The 18,225-nt window shown below is 39.1% G+C and overlaps 1 protein-coding gene across 1 annotated transcript; it reads left to right on the top strand.

Annotated features, from left to right (window-relative positions):
* The first annotated feature begins 2,817 nt into the window (after positions 1-2,817).
* Positions 2,818-3,249, top strand: LOC123967217 (small integral membrane protein 4). The gene has a single exon (XM_046043261.1). The coding sequence runs from the start codon at positions 3,019-3,021 to the stop codon at positions 3,232-3,234; it is 216 nt and encodes a 71-aa protein (XP_045899217.1). The 5' UTR covers positions 2,818-3,018; the 3' UTR covers positions 3,235-3,249.
* Positions 3,250-18,225: the final 14,976 nt, after the last annotated feature.

The following is an 18,225-nucleotide window of genomic DNA, read 5'->3' as shown; positions in this document are numbered from 1 at the left end:
TTTTTCTTTACGGTTGAGTTTTTTTTAACTCCTTAACTCTAACTCTGATACTTTGCACCACACCTCCTACTGTGTGTCAGTTCTCCAAACACATTTAATAGGTATTTAAGCAATATGGCATCATTTTATTTCAGTATTTTGTTCAAAAGATTTTCAGGCAAAGGTGCATTCATAGTTCATGGAGATCTGTCAGTTGTAAAGCATAAATAAATGATGGCAGCAAAACATCATTTTCCCCATCAGATTACAAATCTCTTGAGAAAATTGAATGCTAGGAACAATATGTTTCAGTCATTGCAGTTCTCATTCACGGTTTGAAAATTAGGAATAAGTGTCACGTAAACCTTTTTTCATTTGTTATTTTGTATGCCAGTGCAACCCTACGACATCATTTTGATTTCCACTAGGTGACCTATTTTGTAGATAATTTATTGAATCCCAATAGAAAAGGCATTGGAAAACTAGAAACGCGCTGAAAGGTCCCATCATTTCATCGATGTAACAGCAGATTATTTTTGTGGATACACTACATGTTTTAAAGTGTACAGCTTTAACCTGTGTGAGCAGTTGAAATTAACATACGGTTAACTTGGTTATGAGCTATTGAGTGCGAACCCAGATGTCAGACTTCAGGTCCTATTATTCATCTTGTGTTGCCAGCCATCAGATTCTTATGGATCACAGCGGTGAGCGAGCCTCGGACACTCAGGTGTCAGGCCCTCAACGTCTCACCCATAGTTTGGGGGGGGAGCTTTGAAGTCCAGATTCCCAGACTCCAGCCGTGCACGGTTTTACCTTCAGCTCCGAGTGTCAGAGTCCTCACGCGTGTGATCCTGCCGACAACGCCAAAATTGTGATGGCAATTCGAGTTTTCAAATAAACAGCTTTGGCAAACTTGTCTTCCTGTGAATTTTATTCAAGTCTTCTGGAGAAGGAACTCACATGGACACACGCATCAGAGTATCATCCGAGTGAGCTGCTGTGTCTTAGCACATGCAGCTTTTTTCCCATTGCATGGGTCAGTGACTTTTCTTTCCAGACGTTGAAAGAAATTTATGGTTCCATGTAGAAGCTTGATGCATTATGTTTTGACTGACGTTGGCAGCCACAGAGAAGCCAAGAGATGTGAAATCCCTGAATAAGTATTAGTGATATACCGAATCAGGCCGATTTCTGGCATTTTGAGATAATTGACATTGGCCGATAATGATGGCAATCACAAGCCTGATATATATCCTGCTTAATGACAGCAAAACAAACACCATTACTGGCTAGTGAAGTATTATAGTATATTGTTATACTGTAGAGAATAATGCAGTTGACTAACTTCACTTCTGACAAACTGTACCCCACACTCCCTAAAACAGCAGGCATGATCTGAAATCTACAGCATAACCCAATGTATTTTTCTATTTTATTAATTAATAAAAAAACGAAACATTACTGGCTAAGGTAACCATGTATATTAGATTATACTCTGCATGGGATAATGGAATTATACATGGCTTTTCTATGTTTTGATATTGGCATCGACCATTGCTGCCCTGCTCTCTAAATATTAGCACTGGCCACTGAAAAAACCATATTAGTCGACCACCAATATGGATGTCACATATAAATTAAAAAAAAAAAACAATCCCCTTCAACCTCTTTGCTCAGAGGGGATGCAGAATCAAATATGTTATCTTTCATAAAAGATGTGGATGAACTAATACCCACAGACTTCCATTCTGTCCAAAGGTAATATTAAAGGACAAACTTGTCTCATTTATGTCAGTGGCTCAAAACACAATCAATACATTGATTTAATCTCAGTGATAAGCAGACCTTCGTAAAATAAAAGCTTTCAAATACTACTGATGATTATTAATTTAATTAAAAATAAAAGCCCAGTTATTTTCTGCATGGCAACTCCACGACTGACTAAATGAACCGGTGGTCATTTAATTATTCAAAAACCTTCCAGGAAGACACAACATTCCGCTGTGACCACTATTCCTGTCTGATTTAAACTTACCTATATTAGTTCTGTTATATTACTTATGCGTAAAAGTGGGAGCATTTCCTGAAAGCATTTTATTTAAAATTGTGTATAAACAAGCAAAAAAACAAGAAAGATAATAGGCCGGCAACAAAAGTCACTGGATTACCTTTAAGATGATGATACACGGGGCAACTTTTTGAGCAATGTTGCTGGGCAATCTTGCAGTGGCAAGTCCGACTATGTTTTGAACGGATAGTGACCAGGTGGCGGAGTGGTGGGATAAGGGGATTACGGTAGTAATCATTACTCATTACCACTGACGGCAACGTTGCCCTGCACAACTGCTCTAAAAGTTGCTCTGTGTATCATCAGCTTTAGAGTACAGCTCTGCATAGGACAGCTCTGTCCATCATTGGTGACACTAAACACCCCCTGAGTTTGAGCTGCTCCCTTCAGGACGACAAAGTATGTCTGGCAAACAAAAAGACCTATATATGTATATATAGGCTAGGCTCTAAAATAATAAAGTTTTAATGTATTGTATTCTACAAATATATTCAAAAAACATTCTTTTCACTTTTAAAATGCTATTATTTCACTGCAATGTGTGCACAGAAAAAAATAACACAACTAATACCTTTATGTGCCCTTTAAACGCTCGTTTAGCTGCTTTTTCATTAATCTTATGGTTCTAAATGGTTAAATAATTACTCTCCAATTTCACCCATAGACTACAAGATTTCACACACGCAACACAACCGGATGTTACGACTCTTCTTCAGTGCGTTCGTTTTAAATACCAACGTCGAGCTGCTATTGGTTCTTGGGTCGTCTCTTGTAGATTCTAGAAAACTCCGCTCGTTTGCTTTACGCCGGGAAAAAAAACGAGTGCACCGCTTCATGTCCGTTTCCCCAATAACATTTGTAAAGGACATGCACAAGGCCCACACCTGCTCTATCTATCTTTGGCAAAGCTTACCTGGAGAGCTTCGACTGTTTATCAAGACCTGATCTATGTACGACTGTTAGGAACGATGCTACGTAGGAGTAAAAACTTGAGCTATGTTCTGAGCCTTGTCCCGGGCAAACGTCGTCTTGGGACGTACAGGTTCCTTCCCATCTTTTTTTGCATCGGAGGCGTCATGGAGTGGATCATGATCAACGTGAGGATAGGAAAAGAGACTTTTTGTGAGTGTAAAATGGCAAATTGGGTTTTTTTTCAGGCATGGTTTAACTTTAGCTTACGTTAGCATATTGGGGACTTCTGTTAGCATATTAGCACTGTCGCTTTCTTGTGTAAGTTTTCTGTTAAACAGCTGTTATTAAACAAATAATGCAAATAGTGCAAAGTCGGAGCAGTTGCTCATTTTATTTACATTTAGCAAATTCTGACATGCTAGAGTATATTAAGTACTTCCAGCAAAGCGGCTTTACTTAATTTAAAACGCTGTATCGAAGAGACGTACACATTGCTATGTTTCAGTAAGTCGGAGCGTGTTTACCACGTTGTCACAGTGAGCCTACTGTTAGGACTGTGCTTGTATACAGATTTGGGACACAACAACCTCGTTGACCTTCCAAATATGTCCCCAAACTTCCCTATGCTGCAGCCTCTCTCTTCTCCTCAGCTCCACTGCCATTAGGATTATGGAAAAAGAGAGAGGGAAAAACAAATGTTTTAGGTACAATGTGCAGGCAGTTAGATGGGTCACACTGCTAAAAGACACTCTGTATTTGCAGCTGCCAACACAGGGATATAAACATCACAGTATATTTAGTCTCATTGACTTATCTGACCTCATTAAATTCATTAATTACTCGATTAAGCGACTGATATTTTTGGTGTAACCATTTACCATACCACAAACTAACATCATTAGTGGGAATTTACATTATAAATCCGGAGGCAGACAGAAAAACAACACACTGTCAATAATGGTAATATGACAACAAAAATCCGAGATGATATTAAGATTCATATCAACGTCAGTGATGATGTTGTCAAAAGTACTCTATGTGGATGCCCCCTTTCAACATATTTAATGTTTATATACATGATGTATATACACAGGTGCTGGTCATATAATTAGAATATCATCAAAAAGTAATTCCAGTAATTCCATTCAAAAAGTGAAACTTGGATATTATATTCATTCCTTACACACACACACACACACACACTGATATTTCAAATGTTTATTTCATTTAATTGTGATGAAAATTAGAATATTACTGAAGACTAATACAAAAAAAGGATTTTTAGAAATGTTGGCCAACTGAAAAGTATGAGCATGTACAGCACTCAATACTTAGTTGGGGCTCCTTTTGCCTGAATTACTGCAGCAATGCGGCGTGGCATGGAGTCGATCAGTCTGTGGCACTGCTCAGGTGTTATGAGAGCCCAGGTTGCTCTGATAGTGGCCTTCAGCTCTTCTGCATTGTTGGGTCTGGCGTATCGCATCATCCTCTTCACAATACCCCATAGATTTTCTATAGGGTTAAGGTCAGGCGAGTTTGCTGGCCAATTAAGAACAGGGATACCATGGTCCTTAAACCAGGTACTGGTAGCTTTGGCACTGTGTGCAGGTGCCAAGTCTTGTTGGAAAATGAAATCTGCATCTCCATAAAGTTGGTCAGCAGCAGGAAGCATGAAGTGCTCTAAAACTTCCTGGTAGACGGCTGCGTTGACCTTGGACCTCAGAAAACACAGTGGACCAACATGGCACCCCAAACCCATGTTTTGCATACGTCTGTGTGTGGTGGTTCCTGAAGCACTGACTCCAGCTGCAGTCCACTCTTTGTGAATCTCCCCCACATTTTTGAATGGGTTTTGTTTCACAATCCTCTCCAGGGTGCGGTTATCTCTATTGCTTGTACACTTTTTTCTACCACATCTTTTCCTTCCCTTCGCCTCTCTATTAATGTGCTTGGACACAGAGCTCTGTGAACAGCCAGCCTCTTTAGCAATGACCTTTTGTGTCTTGCCCTCCTTGTGCAAGGTGTCAATGGTCGTCTTTTGGACAGCTGTCAAGTCAGCAGTCTTCCCCATGATTGTGTAACCTACAGAACTAGACTGAGAGACGATTTAAAGGCCTTTGCAGGTTCTTTTGAGTTAATTAACTGATTAGAGTGTGGCACCAGGTATCTTCAATATTGAACCTTTTCACAATATTCTAATTTTGTGAGATACTGATTTTGGGGTTTTCATTAGTTGTCAGTTATAATCATCAAAATGAAAAGGAATGAACACTTGAAATATATCAGTCTGTGTGGAATGAATGTATACATTATACAAGTTTCACTTTTTGAATGGAATTACTGAAATAAATCAACTTTTTGATGATATTCTAATTATATGACCAGCACCTGTACACATTGAGTCATACTGTGTGTGAAAGAGGTTTCTCGTATTAGTGAACCAGCAGCATTATCCCATAGTCCCACAATTTTTGGTTCAATTTCACTGCTCAAATCAGTGTCGATTTTAGCTGTTCTCAACAGAAAAAGCTCCCAAAAAAACAGTCTGCCTTCCCAGCACCAAAGGGCACACAGACAAAGTTAGCGACTAGCTGATTGTACATAGCTGAGCATTTAGCAGTTGAAGACCGTAATGTATTTCTCGTGAATTAATACCAAAACATAACGAGAATGGATATTGGACTTACATCCGCCAAGTGGTCAGAAATAGCCAGCTGTTAGCTATATAGTAACAATTTTAAGGCCCTGCACACCCACACGTGTTCAGTTATTCTGTTCAGTTATAGACCTCTAGTCAGGTTAGTCATCAGACCGGTCCAATCAAGCAAATAAGTGAAAACACCTGTGTACTGTAGGTGGAACGAGTGTGTGTGTGTGTGTGTGTGTGTGTGTGTGTGGAGGGCCTTAAATATGTCAGCTTGTCATGGTTTTCTGTCTCCATGTGGTCGAAAAAGTGATTAATGTTATTAAGTCTTTGATAATTTTAGCGCTTGGCATGTCTTTATTCAATCGATTTACTGTATGTCTTTTTGTTCCTTATTTTTAGAATTGTCATAATTAGTGCAAACACGCAAATGCACTTAAAGCAATGATGTTTTCATTCAAAACACACATTACAATTACATTACAATAGAGCTTGTTTTCTTATTTGAGTTCACACACTTTGGTCAACATTTTGCTTTATTAGTGGCACTTAAGTCTTTACCGACAAAAACATGCGATACATGATAAGATGTCCTCTTACTCAAGCAGGAAGTGTACGAGGCTAACTGTAGTCAAGAGGAGGGCCCTCATTAAATTTAAAGGGGCTATAAGTAGTTTTTCAATGAAATCATTTAATAAATCATTTTTTTACTTTTTATTTGGATTTACTGTTGTTTTACTGATACTTAGGTACACAGCTTCTTCACTGCCTTTGTCACTGTAACTTACGTGACCCGTCCAGTCCAGTCCTCAAGCCTTTCTGCTTGGTCTCCTATTCAGTACATGGAATAGTTTTGTTTATATTTTTGCATTTAATTAAACTATATTAGCATTTTATTGACTTAGGAAACGTACAGTAAGTTTGCACATAAACAATCTCCATTTCAATTTACCTCTTGCATGTGAATGGTTTATCAACCTAAAATGTTTCTATGAATCACAACATTAATGATTAATAATGAGAGACCAATTAGTGATGAGTCAGCTGAGAACCTGTGAGTGTTATTAACAAGATTATAATGCTTTTAGGTGAAATGTGTAACAAAATAAAAATAAAATATTTGGTTACTGTTACAATAATTAATAATTGGTTACTGTTACAGTTGACTTATCAAAGGTTCAAACAAAAAGTCCTATAAAGAAACTCAAAAAAACTCTGAAAAAGAGAAAGCTCAATGTGAAAATGACACATCATACCTGTTCAGGAGAGGGAAAAAAATAAGAAGAAGAACTTCAGTGGGAGGCAAGAGCCATCTGAAAGCTGAGACTGTACGTCTGAGTTGAGACCAGTGTGAGAGCACAGAAACTCATTCTACAGTAGCAAGTTAACCTGGAAGAAATACATCAAGTGTTCAATGTATCAGTAAGTGGTTATCAGCAAATAGTTTATTTGGCAGCAGCAGAGCCTCTCCTTCAAAAACAAGACTGCTTCAAGGTCTCCTACATTGCACGTTTTACTGAATTTATGTGCCTATAAATCCATTAGCAGATTTTAATCTCATTTTGAGAAAGACCAAACAAATGTCTGTTTTCAATATGCATACTGCCATTTTACTTGCTTTGTATTAGCCTCCAGCACAAGAGGCTATTTTTTCCTCTTATAGAAAACACAGTACAACAAAAACTCTGCTGGACAGAAGTGGATAGGAGAAGCTCTATTGTCATTTCTTTGGTACACTGTCCTTAGGGACAGCACTGAGGTAATCAGTCATTTGCGTATTGAGTGGTTCCAGGACTATCTTTGATTCAGGACACACTTTACACAAGCACGTACACACATGGAGTAAGCTGGTGAGACAGCATGATAAATTGAAGCAGACTCTGTGCCATTAATCATGCCGCAAACCATGAGCAGTTTTCATTTGTACTGCATGAAAAACAAGGCTTTCCCCAAGTAAGAGTCAACCATAAAAGGGGACCTATTATGCTTTCCCTCATTTTATGTCATATATATAATGTCACAATGTCAGATGTCCATATTAAACGGTAGCCAAAGTTTTAAATAATAAGGTACGTGTAAGGTTTTTCCTCTAAATAGTAGGTATTCCAGTGGCACGAAAGTGGAAAAAATGGTCCAAATAGAAAGGTGACTCTGTCTGAACTGGGAGCTCAGAGCCCGGGCATGAAAACCTCCTCCTCCTGGCAGTCTGGCAAAGCTCCTGTGCAACAGTGTTTCCCACAGGATTTTAAGAGACTATGGTTGGTGGACCTTAGACCTTCTTGCCTGGGGTCTGGGGGCATGGCCCCCCCAGAAGAAAATTTTATGCATTTTAAAGTTAAATGCATGAATTTTGTGCAAAATTAAGAGGTTATCTATGAAGAACTTTGTATGCTTGTAAACAATGTTGTGCTCTAATAAACTATTTAATCATAAACCCATTGTATAGCTTGAAATGGTGATGAAACAGCAACAAAATTCAACAAATTTATTTAATGTTTTCCAAAAACCCTAAATCAAACAATTTCTTCAATTTCTTTTATTGGACACTGTTATGACCTGGCTCAAAAGGCCACAACAAAAGGGAGACACACCATGGACACACCATGGTAAAAGTTGTTAAAATATGTTTATTTAAACCAAAATTAACCAAATTAAGAAGTATTTCAAACTAACAAAAAAGTATGAGGTATGTAGTCTGTGGTTTCAGTCGTATCTGTGCAGGATGATGGTTGCATGGGTGTATGTGTGAAGGTTTTGTAGCATGCAAACAAGACAAATACCACAACGCAACAGTCCAACCAAAGAAAACCAAACTAAATGGAAAACCAGGGAGTCGGCCGCTGGGAGGTCTGACCTGGTCTTGACAGCAGCTCTCTTTGCCAAATGAGAAAACAATCCCAAGTACTCTACAGGGCAATTAGCCCAGGTGCCCAGAGCCACTGCAATCAGCTGCTCCTCCACAAAGAGAGAGAGAGAGAGAGAGAGAGAGAGAGAGAGAGGCCACACTCATGACCCCACAGGGCGTCACACATACTTTCTGTGAATATAATCCAATTAATCTTATTTCCATATTGTATAGACACCTTATTTTGAAAACCAGGCATTGTCACATGTGTATCCTTGCGCTAAGTCTGGGCAGATTAAACTAAGCTAACTAACTAAAAGGACTGCTAGATGCATGGCTAACTGAGCTCTTTAATGTAACAGCAGCTGCAGTTACATTAAAGAGGTGGTATTATGCTCATTTTCAGGTTCAAAATCCTATTTAGGGGTTGTACCAGAACAGGTTTACATGGTTTAATTTTCAAAAAGCACCATTATTATTATTATATACACCACTATTTTTTGTCATACTGCACATTGATGCAGCTCCTCTTTTCACCCTGTTTGTTGAAGGCTTCGTTTTAGCTCTGGAGTGATACATCTTGTCTCTAAATGATCTTTGTTGGGAGTTGCACATGCGCAGTTCCTAGTTAAGGACTACTAGCCAATCAGAAGCAGAGAAGGGCAGGTCAGCGAAAGGCCAGTAATAGCCAATCAGAAGCAGAGAAAGGCAGGTCAGCGAAAAGATGGTAAACAGCTTTGATTCAGCTGTAGGCTACATGTTGCCGACCAGCTTGGCAATTTGGACTGGAGCAAGAGTTTCAGAGTGGTGAGTTATTAATCTGTAACAAAAGTATCTTTCATCCATAAAGTTTTAACTGAGCTCTGTCTCTACATCACAGTAACAACTTCATGTCCATTGACTGCTTGAAGGGTAGCGAGTGTGGGAGAGGAGAGGTGTGCTGCAGTGCAGTGTTTTTCCACCGGTGTTTTTGAGGGCATGTCGGACTACTCGCTCAGCGAGCATTATGATACGTATTTTCATTGTGACGTCACAAGAAAGGAAAGTAATGGCTGGACTACAAACGAGCTGTTTTCAGGCAGTTCAGAGCAGAGGTTTCTGTGGGAGATGGGAACTCCCTTTGGGCTGGACTTTGGGCTTTTTCACTTTGCAAACCTAGTACATGCACAAAAAAGATATATAACTCAATAAAGGAGAGGGAAAAAGCCAAAAACCATAATACCACCTCTTTAAAGCTATCTGTCCATGGCTGTAACCAGCTATGAGGTCACTGAGATCCGGACCTCTGTATGTAGTCTATACCCTATCAATAAAATAATTTGTATAAAAACCATTGATAACACTTGATTGATCAACTTAAATGAAGGCTTTAATTTGAACTGTTCCACAATCAGTGTCCACACTTGGGACACATTAAACACATGAAAAGTTGTGCGTGCAATGACAGGCAGAATTTTGGGCAAAATGCTTTTTGAATTCAAAACAAACTTTCGACACAAGGTTCCTCTCCAAGACACAGCCACAAAATTAGCTTATAATGCAGGACTCTCATTAGCTGATTTTGAACTGGTGAAAATTCCTTAACAATGCAGTAGACCTGGAGCTCTTTAAGAGGCCCTTAGCGTCTGAGGCTCTGGGACAGTTGCCTCCTTTGTCTAGTCGGTAATTTAGCCTTAGTTAATAATCTTGTAACAATAGCGAACTGAAGTGAATTCCTTCTTTTTCGTGTGTTGCAGGTTTTCATACAGTAGATTGCATGGCCTGGGGCAACCTGCTGAATGAAGACACCTAGTCACCCTCCAAGTGCAAACAAATGAATTATCCTGGGAGTTAGCACTATACAGCTTTATACATCACCATTAGATCAGAGGACGTTGTTCTTCCTCACCCTCTCCTCTCCCTTTCCGCATCCATCAAGATGCCAATCTTCATCCAGGAAGCCATTGAGCCTTTCATTCCTACATAATTACCGGTATGAGACTCATTGCCATAGACTGTGGTTTACAGAGGGGAACGAGGGAGGCAACATGATTAACTCTCACTTTTCAGATTAACTTCAGCAGACTGAAGGTAAAGATGGATGTTGACTCTAATGGGTTAAGTATTAAACATGAACTCTGTTGACAGTATATTCAGAGACTGCTAAACAATTTATGTAATGGCACTGCGTTTTTTGTGACCCTTTCAGTGGTGCTACTATTTACACTTGCACCTTATTATATGCGCTACACTTCAGTCCTATTAAATCACTCTATGAATGATCTATACACTTACATTCATTATTGCTTATCTTTCTGTATTTTACTTGACTAGATGTCCATACATTTGTCAGTAAAAGTGACTTTATTATTTCTCCACTACTTAATAACGAATTCAAAGATTCACCCAAAGTAGTGTACAGATGTCCTGCTAACCTGAAACAAATGCTGGTGAAATCTGATCTCATCCTTGGTAAATACACTACTTTCCTTGATCCTCCACCAGGGAATTGTCAGTGTGGTTCATGCAATTTTACATATAAGTGTACCACATTACACACCCATCCAAGAACAGGAAAATCAATGGAAGTAAGACGCACTATCTATTAGGTTTTAACTATAGCTTTTACTATCTTGTTCCACAAGAAATGTAATTTATCTTATCATATGCCCACGTGGTTTAGCACTATGTAAAAACACAAAGACCACTAAAAAACATGATAGCAGAGCACAGGAGCTTCATCCGGACCCAGGACCAGCGTGTGGTGGTCCTGTGTGGTGGCAGTGCATTTCAGAGAGGTAAATCAGCTAGTGGCCTCTCTCACATACACTGGCATACATATGTTAGATCTCAGAGGACAGGAGGGGATCTAAATCCCCTCTTACTCCCACAGATGAAAATGGTGATAGTATCATGATAGCTCTCATATATATACACACACACATATATATGTGTATGTATACAACCGTGTGTGTGTGTGTGTGTGTGTGTGTGTGTGTGTGTGTGTGTGTGTGTGTGAGAGAGAGAGAGAGAGAATTTTCTAGACCCTGACACACTTATTTGTGAAAATTCCAAACATTTAAATACTTTTTTCTTTTTATCGTGATTTAAGCTAGCTAAGGGGTTAAGGCCAAATTTCTGTATATTATTATTCTCTTTTTCCTCAAACTTAATAAAACATATTTTTTGAACATAGGTGATGTAGGTTCTGATATATGGGATGGTGAGTGTGGCTTTTGTTTCTTTCTGTATTTTATTGAGTAGTTTTTGGATGTTTATCACCCTGACTGTGTTTGGATGTTTAACCACACCTGCCATCATAGACCTTGTCAGCCTATTGATGTGCATGTTGTTTAAATATAGGTGTGGTTTCCATTTTTCAAACATTCTGACCGGACGAAGATTCAAGTAGGATCGAAACATTGTTATTATTAAACCTTTGTGGTGTGGAGTAAGTATGCAGGCGTTACCTTTTTTTATTGACGCTGTTTTCTGAAAGCCTTGCACCTACATGATGTGCATATAAATACTCTCAGTCAACAGTAAAATGCAAAAAGACGAGAATATTCAAAGTAACCTTCATCTTGAACTTTGAAACTGAATACTGATTTTGAATACTCTCCTTTGAGGATATAGTTTAAAATTAAGATTTCAAATAAAAACTGTTAGTTTGTGTCCTGAGGTATTTCTTCAAGATAACTAGAATAATATTGGATGGCATGTGAAAATTATTTTAGTCATGTCAAAGACCACGAGTGAGAGGTATGACACAAGAGGCTGCAGAGTACAAAGTTTAGGACTTCCAAGTGTGTGTGTGTTCTTTCCCACTGTAGATTATACACACAGTCCTTCATTTTCACTCACTCGTGCTGTCTCCCCTCATGTCTGAAGTGGCCCTTTATGATAAGTGGGATCAGTTAAAGGTTAATTGGTCTGCTGTGACTCTTCTGTGCTCTCTCTGTACTTCGTGCCAATCCACTGCTGGTCCAGTCAGACTCTTTTGGGCTGCCCATAGGTCTGATTTTATGAAAGCCTTCTGGTAAACAACTCACATGTTGTGAGTGTTTTTAAGTTGTCATATTATGCAGATTTGCAGGTTTATAATTTTATTTTAGAGGCTGTACCAGAATAGGTTTACATGGATTCATTTTCAATCAAAGTATACTAAGGATGTGTAAACAAACTTTTTCCCACCTCTCACAGTAGTGACTAGAGATTGACAAAAGCTGCTCATTTGTTTGTTATACTGCACATTGCTGCAGCACCTCTTTTCCCTATGTGTGCTGACCGCTTTGTTTTAGGTACCGAGTGAAGCATCTCACTTCTGTTTGATCTTTCTTTGGAGTTGAGCATGCGCAGTACCTAGTGAAGGACTACTAGCCAATCAGAAGCAGAGTAAGTCCTGACAAGGCGGTAACCAGGGCTTCAGTTTAGCTGTACATGTTCCCGAACCAGCTTCAAAATCTAAACTGGAGTAAGAGTTTAAGCTAGGCAAGAATTATGACGATTATGATTATAGTTTATGGAAGTAAAAGATAAGATAAGATGAGATAAAACTTTATTATCCATTTCTGGAAACTTGTCTTTGGCTTCATCAGGTTCGTTAAAATACGTATCAAATACACATAACACAGGACACATACAACCAATACATTTGAAAAATAGAACCCAAAAGGAGTTTCAAGTAGACCTGTTATCAAAATACAATAAAAAAAAAAAGAAAAGTGGACTACAATTGAGCTGTTTTCAAGCAATTTTCTGTGGGAGATGGTAACTCGCTTTGGGGTGGACATTGGGCTAATTCACTTTGCAAATCTATTACATGCACAAAAAAGATATAAAACATAATAAGGGAAAGGGGGAAAGCCAAAAAGCATAATATGACAATTTTGTAGGAAATGTACCCTGCCTTTCGCCCGATGTCAGCTGGGATTGGCTCCAGCCCCCCGCGACCCTGTACGCAGGATAAGCGGTTGACGATGGATGGATGGATGGATTAATAAGCATCTTGTAAGTTTATAAAACAATTTCCTGTTATGTTTTAAGTAGGGCTGGGTATGCGTTATTATCGTGTTAACGCATTAATTAATTAACGCTGACAATTATTTTATCCCACGTTAATGTAGTTTTAATTATTATTATTTTGCTCACTGGCTCTGAATACACATACAGTCAAACTATGGGTCACAGGAGGGGGGGATGTTGATCAGCCTGCAAATCAGGGAGGCCTCGGCAGACTTGCCTGCAGCAAGTGGTTAGTATTGGGGAAGATATCAATCTTAGGAACATCCTTAAAATTGCAACGTAGTCGCTTGGCCCCGCGGGTGCTCCGCGAGTAAATAGCAGCCACTCTAGAGTAACCATGGCAACGGCTTCTGTGCGCTACACAGCTATAGCCTATTTAACTTAAGTTAAAATTGTAGGCTACATAACTTTTCCTGATAGGCCTTCATCTAGTTTTGCGGGGATGCTCTGCCATGCGAATTCCCTCCTGTTGATGTCCTATTTAGTAAATAGATTCTGGAAACTCACAAACAGCGAGGATCAGTCTCTCTTCCGATGATTTGTGCTGCGCGTCGCGAAACAAAAAGTTCAAGACAATTCAACTTCGGCCGCGGGTGGTTGTGTGCATGAGCCGAGCACAACCGCGACAGTTCAAACCTCGTGCTCGACCACTTCCCCTCAGTCTAACACTTGCTACTGAACATAGGCCCTAGACTATTTATGCTGCCCCCTGATAAAAGAAAAATGTTTCTGCTGATACCTGTTCAGAAAAGAACACAAGAAAACTGGACTTTGATGGTAACTTCACAAGCTAGATAAAAGGTAATGCCCTGTCAGTGGCAAATAGCTTTGGTTTTACATCTGATTTGATTACATTAATGTTTAAGTTGAGATTTATAAGAATTATTTAATTTTACTGTGTAAAGGGAATACTGCTGGCAAAAAGCATTTGTTTGAAGTTTTTGCAAACCATGTTATTGCACTTTTGTGTATATAGCAGTACATTTAAATACACTACTTTAGAATTCATTATTAAATTTTACGCATAACAATGCAATTAATGAATGATTTAAATTTAAATGATTGATGAATGATGATGAATTTTAATCGTTGCCCAGCACTAGTTTTAAGTACATTTAATAGCAATAATATAATTTTGCTTCAAATTTCACTCTGGCCTCTTCTTTAAGTTTGTATTTGACAGAATACCTTATTATCTCAATTATAAGGATGGAAACAAATGTATATGTGACACAAAAGGCAATTTATTATTTTGGAGGTGAAAAATATGTTTGGCCGGTGGATTTTTTCATCTACCAGCCACCTTGGCAGGTGAGCCAAAAAGTTCATTTCCACCCCTGACCCTTAGTTATTGTTGCTACGCCTGCCAAGGTTTTGGTTCTTGCATGGCATGTACAGAGTTTACAAAAACAGTGGAAGGTAGATTTGCTACACGTAATTCATAGTAATTTTGGGGATTTCAGACAAAGATTGACAAAAGTAGCTTCTCATATGTAACCTAACATTAGCTCTGTGAGTTGGTTGAAAACAACACAACACAGAGGTTTGTTTATGCATTATTGTTTTGTTTTTTTCAGTATGTATCACTTTTAGAAGAGAAAAGGCTTTGAGCATGAGGTCTAACTTCAGCTGCTGTTGCTGGATTTACAATTGTCCATTTATTGCACAGATAAAGTGACACTAGGTCTATAAATCATCTTGAGACAAAGTGATACCCTCCTTTTATGTCATGGTTTAGAAGTTCTTCATTCTCTTCAGAGAGATGTGGTTTCCGTGGGCATTTAATGTGGTTTTGGTGGTCAAAGGAGTAAATCAATCAATGCAAAATGGGTCCTGTTCTGACTTAAGCCCTTAGCTTACATGTGTTGACATGGCCTTCGGAGAAAATCTGAGAGTTACTGTGAGAGATGGAAAAAAGTTTGTTTAAACAGTCCTAGGATAGTTTGATCATGACAGCACATCAGTGTGTATTACCAACAGAAATCTCTGTACCCATTATAAAAGAGGTATTTTGCGGTTTTGAGGGCCAGCTCGTACACAAGACTGAGAAAACACAACGCACACTCTTCTTTGATCTGTGCTTTCATTATGGAAATGGTTAAAAATGGATGTGAACTGGAATTTATTTGACAAAAAAATAATTCACCACCTTCCATGCTGGGGGTTTGTAGCCTTTGATAAAATGTCTTGATGTGAGGCTTCTTAGGTATGCAGGTGGTTCAATATTGGCTCCATTCCCGCATGCAGATCTCATTCATTTATGGAGGGACATAGAGGCGGCCCGTCTTCTTTATTTTATTTCCTAATTCAGTCCTCTTCTCTTGTCTTGTCCCCTGACTTAGTGATTAAGCAAAACAATGTTGACTCTTTTTCGCTGCTCCACCTTCCTAATGGTCGTGCTGCACATCAAACCTTAGTTTACATCAGAGACGTTATATAGAGGAGACATGCCACTTTAAGAATCCTCAATACAACTCTATAGGGAAAGCATGTGTAGTAGAAATATAACCAGTCAGGAAAAATGAAAATTGAGTCAAACTTTTTCAGCGATTTTTTTCAGATTTTATTGCTGATTCTATTAATGTAGTTTTTACGTCCCTGTGAACAGTAAAAGTGCAGTTCTGCCTCTCTCCCCATTCTTTCAGATAGGAGCCTGGTCTTGTTAGTCCAAAATAGCTGCCCGGGGGCGTTGCCAAGATGGCTGCCGAATTGCATGACCTGCCTATAAGGACTTTGTTTACATCCATCTCCATGTTCAAGCTACATCACTGGGGATCAAACTGTATCATTACATTACATTTATTCATTTAGCTGACACTTTAATCCAAAACAACTTACAATTGCTATATATGTCAGAGGTTGCACGACTCTGGAGAAACTAGGGGTTAAGTGTCTTGCTCAGGGACACATTAGTGGATGTGTCATGGTGGGGAATTGAACCCGGGTCTCTCACACCAAAGGCATGTGTCTTATCCACATGGGGATTTGCTATTAAAGGTTTTAAAGTTACTCCCTCCCGCATGCATGATTTATGAATTCATTCATATCAATTAGACCCTTTTCTCTGCAAACAGGAAGCCACGCCGTTTTCATGAACTGAATTTTTCATTAGCACCTTTTTTTTCTGTTGACCTTTTCAGAGATTAACCTGGCACCAAACATCGGTTGGGTGTTGCTTGGCCTTTCAATTTTTGTATGAGTTCACAGTGAAAACAGCACCTGGACGAGACCTTAGCCCTGTCAGCTCTCTTTCTTTTATTTATAGTTGCACTCATATAGAAAAATAATGGTATGAAATTATTAGTATGCAGCACATGTCAACACCTGGAAGAGCTCTCCTCCTTGATGCATCTTTATTTGTCCGCAGCTTATCCTACCGACCATCTGCTGAGAGTGTCTGAGCATTGCTTCTGGCGAGCTGAGAGGCATTCCCTCACTTCCTCTCATGGAAAAATGTCATCGCCATTTCCTTTCTGATTACATTGTATCAATTTGACACCATTTTACGTTCCAAGACAAGACGGACTGAATCGGGGTCCATGTTGATAAGATGTTCCAAAAAACAGTTGTATTGATCTTGGATCAGGTCATGGGACCACACCAGCACCTCAGATTCAAACTCAGCAGGGTGGTCTTCCTATGAGCTACTTAACAAAATGGCTGTGATCATGAAGTTCTTCAAGGGTTAGACTAAAATGAAGGACTTCAAGCCAGAGGGTAAGCCGCCCTATATACTATATACGTATGTGCAACCTTTCATCGTCAGTGCCATCATTCATCTCCGTGCTCTGAATTTAGCAATTCATTGTATCAGAGAATGAATCTTAAATGGATTCTAGGTGAAGCCCGGGAGCGATGACAGAAGTGGCTGGGGAAAATAGTTAACACTGACAAAGGGAGGAAGAGAGGGAAGGATTGAGAGGAGATGAAAAAGAAAGATTGCTACTGGAGAAGATGCAGTAAATCACCAGGTTGAAAAAACAATTTGGTCCTTCCATTTATCTGGTGGTACTTACGCAGCACTCTGCGTTCTGGAAGCCAACACTACATTTGAAACAAAGGAGAGAGAAGGATGTTTTATCTACAAGCTCGCTTTATTGATAGCTTGCAACCTGCTCTATTTAGGCAAATGGCTCATGTTACTCTCCACAATCACCACCAGTCAGGGGTTTGCTTGGCACATGCTGTCTTAGTAAAAGGGTTGCCTGAACAACACAGGTTTATCTGTTGCTTCATTATGGGAGTTGCTGGTATTTACAACCAGGGTGTGTGTTTTTACTGCTTGATGTGCTGGTTCACGTAGCTGTAAAACACAGTATTCTGCAGGGTGATAAAAATTAACTAATTTCATCTCCTACAGTGCACAATGCTCAAAGCTTCAGGGTCAAAGGATAAAGCAAACAGGGGTGGTGGGATGGAATTGGGAACATTCTTCTGTTTCAACCTTGCATCCACATTATGAATAATTCTGCAGACATAAGTCAATATTCAGGTTCATGGCATCCATACATGGGACCAGTGCTTTGCATTGGAGACATACATTACAACATACTATATACATAAAACATACGGAGGCTTCTAATGTACTTGGAAATGACAGGGTGAAAATTTGACTTTACCACGTTTATTTTTAAGGCCTTGTTAGGATTTCTGCGTAGTTTTAGTCTTAGTATTTTAGAGTAAAAGCAGAAAGAAAAAAACACATTAAGGTGATTTCTAGATTTATTTGACCGCACATTTACTGCGTGAAATACAGAGTGTGCGTGCAGC

The sequence above is a fragment of the Micropterus dolomieu genome, unplaced genomic scaffold (assembly GCF_021292245.1).
Source record: "Micropterus dolomieu isolate WLL.071019.BEF.003 ecotype Adirondacks unplaced genomic scaffold, ASM2129224v1 scaffold_151, whole genome shotgun sequence".
Classification (NCBI taxonomy): Eukaryota; Metazoa; Chordata; class Actinopteri; order Centrarchiformes; family Centrarchidae; genus Micropterus; species Micropterus dolomieu.
Note: the sequence above shows the minus strand (reverse complement) of the source record. Positions and strands in the feature narration are given on the sequence as shown.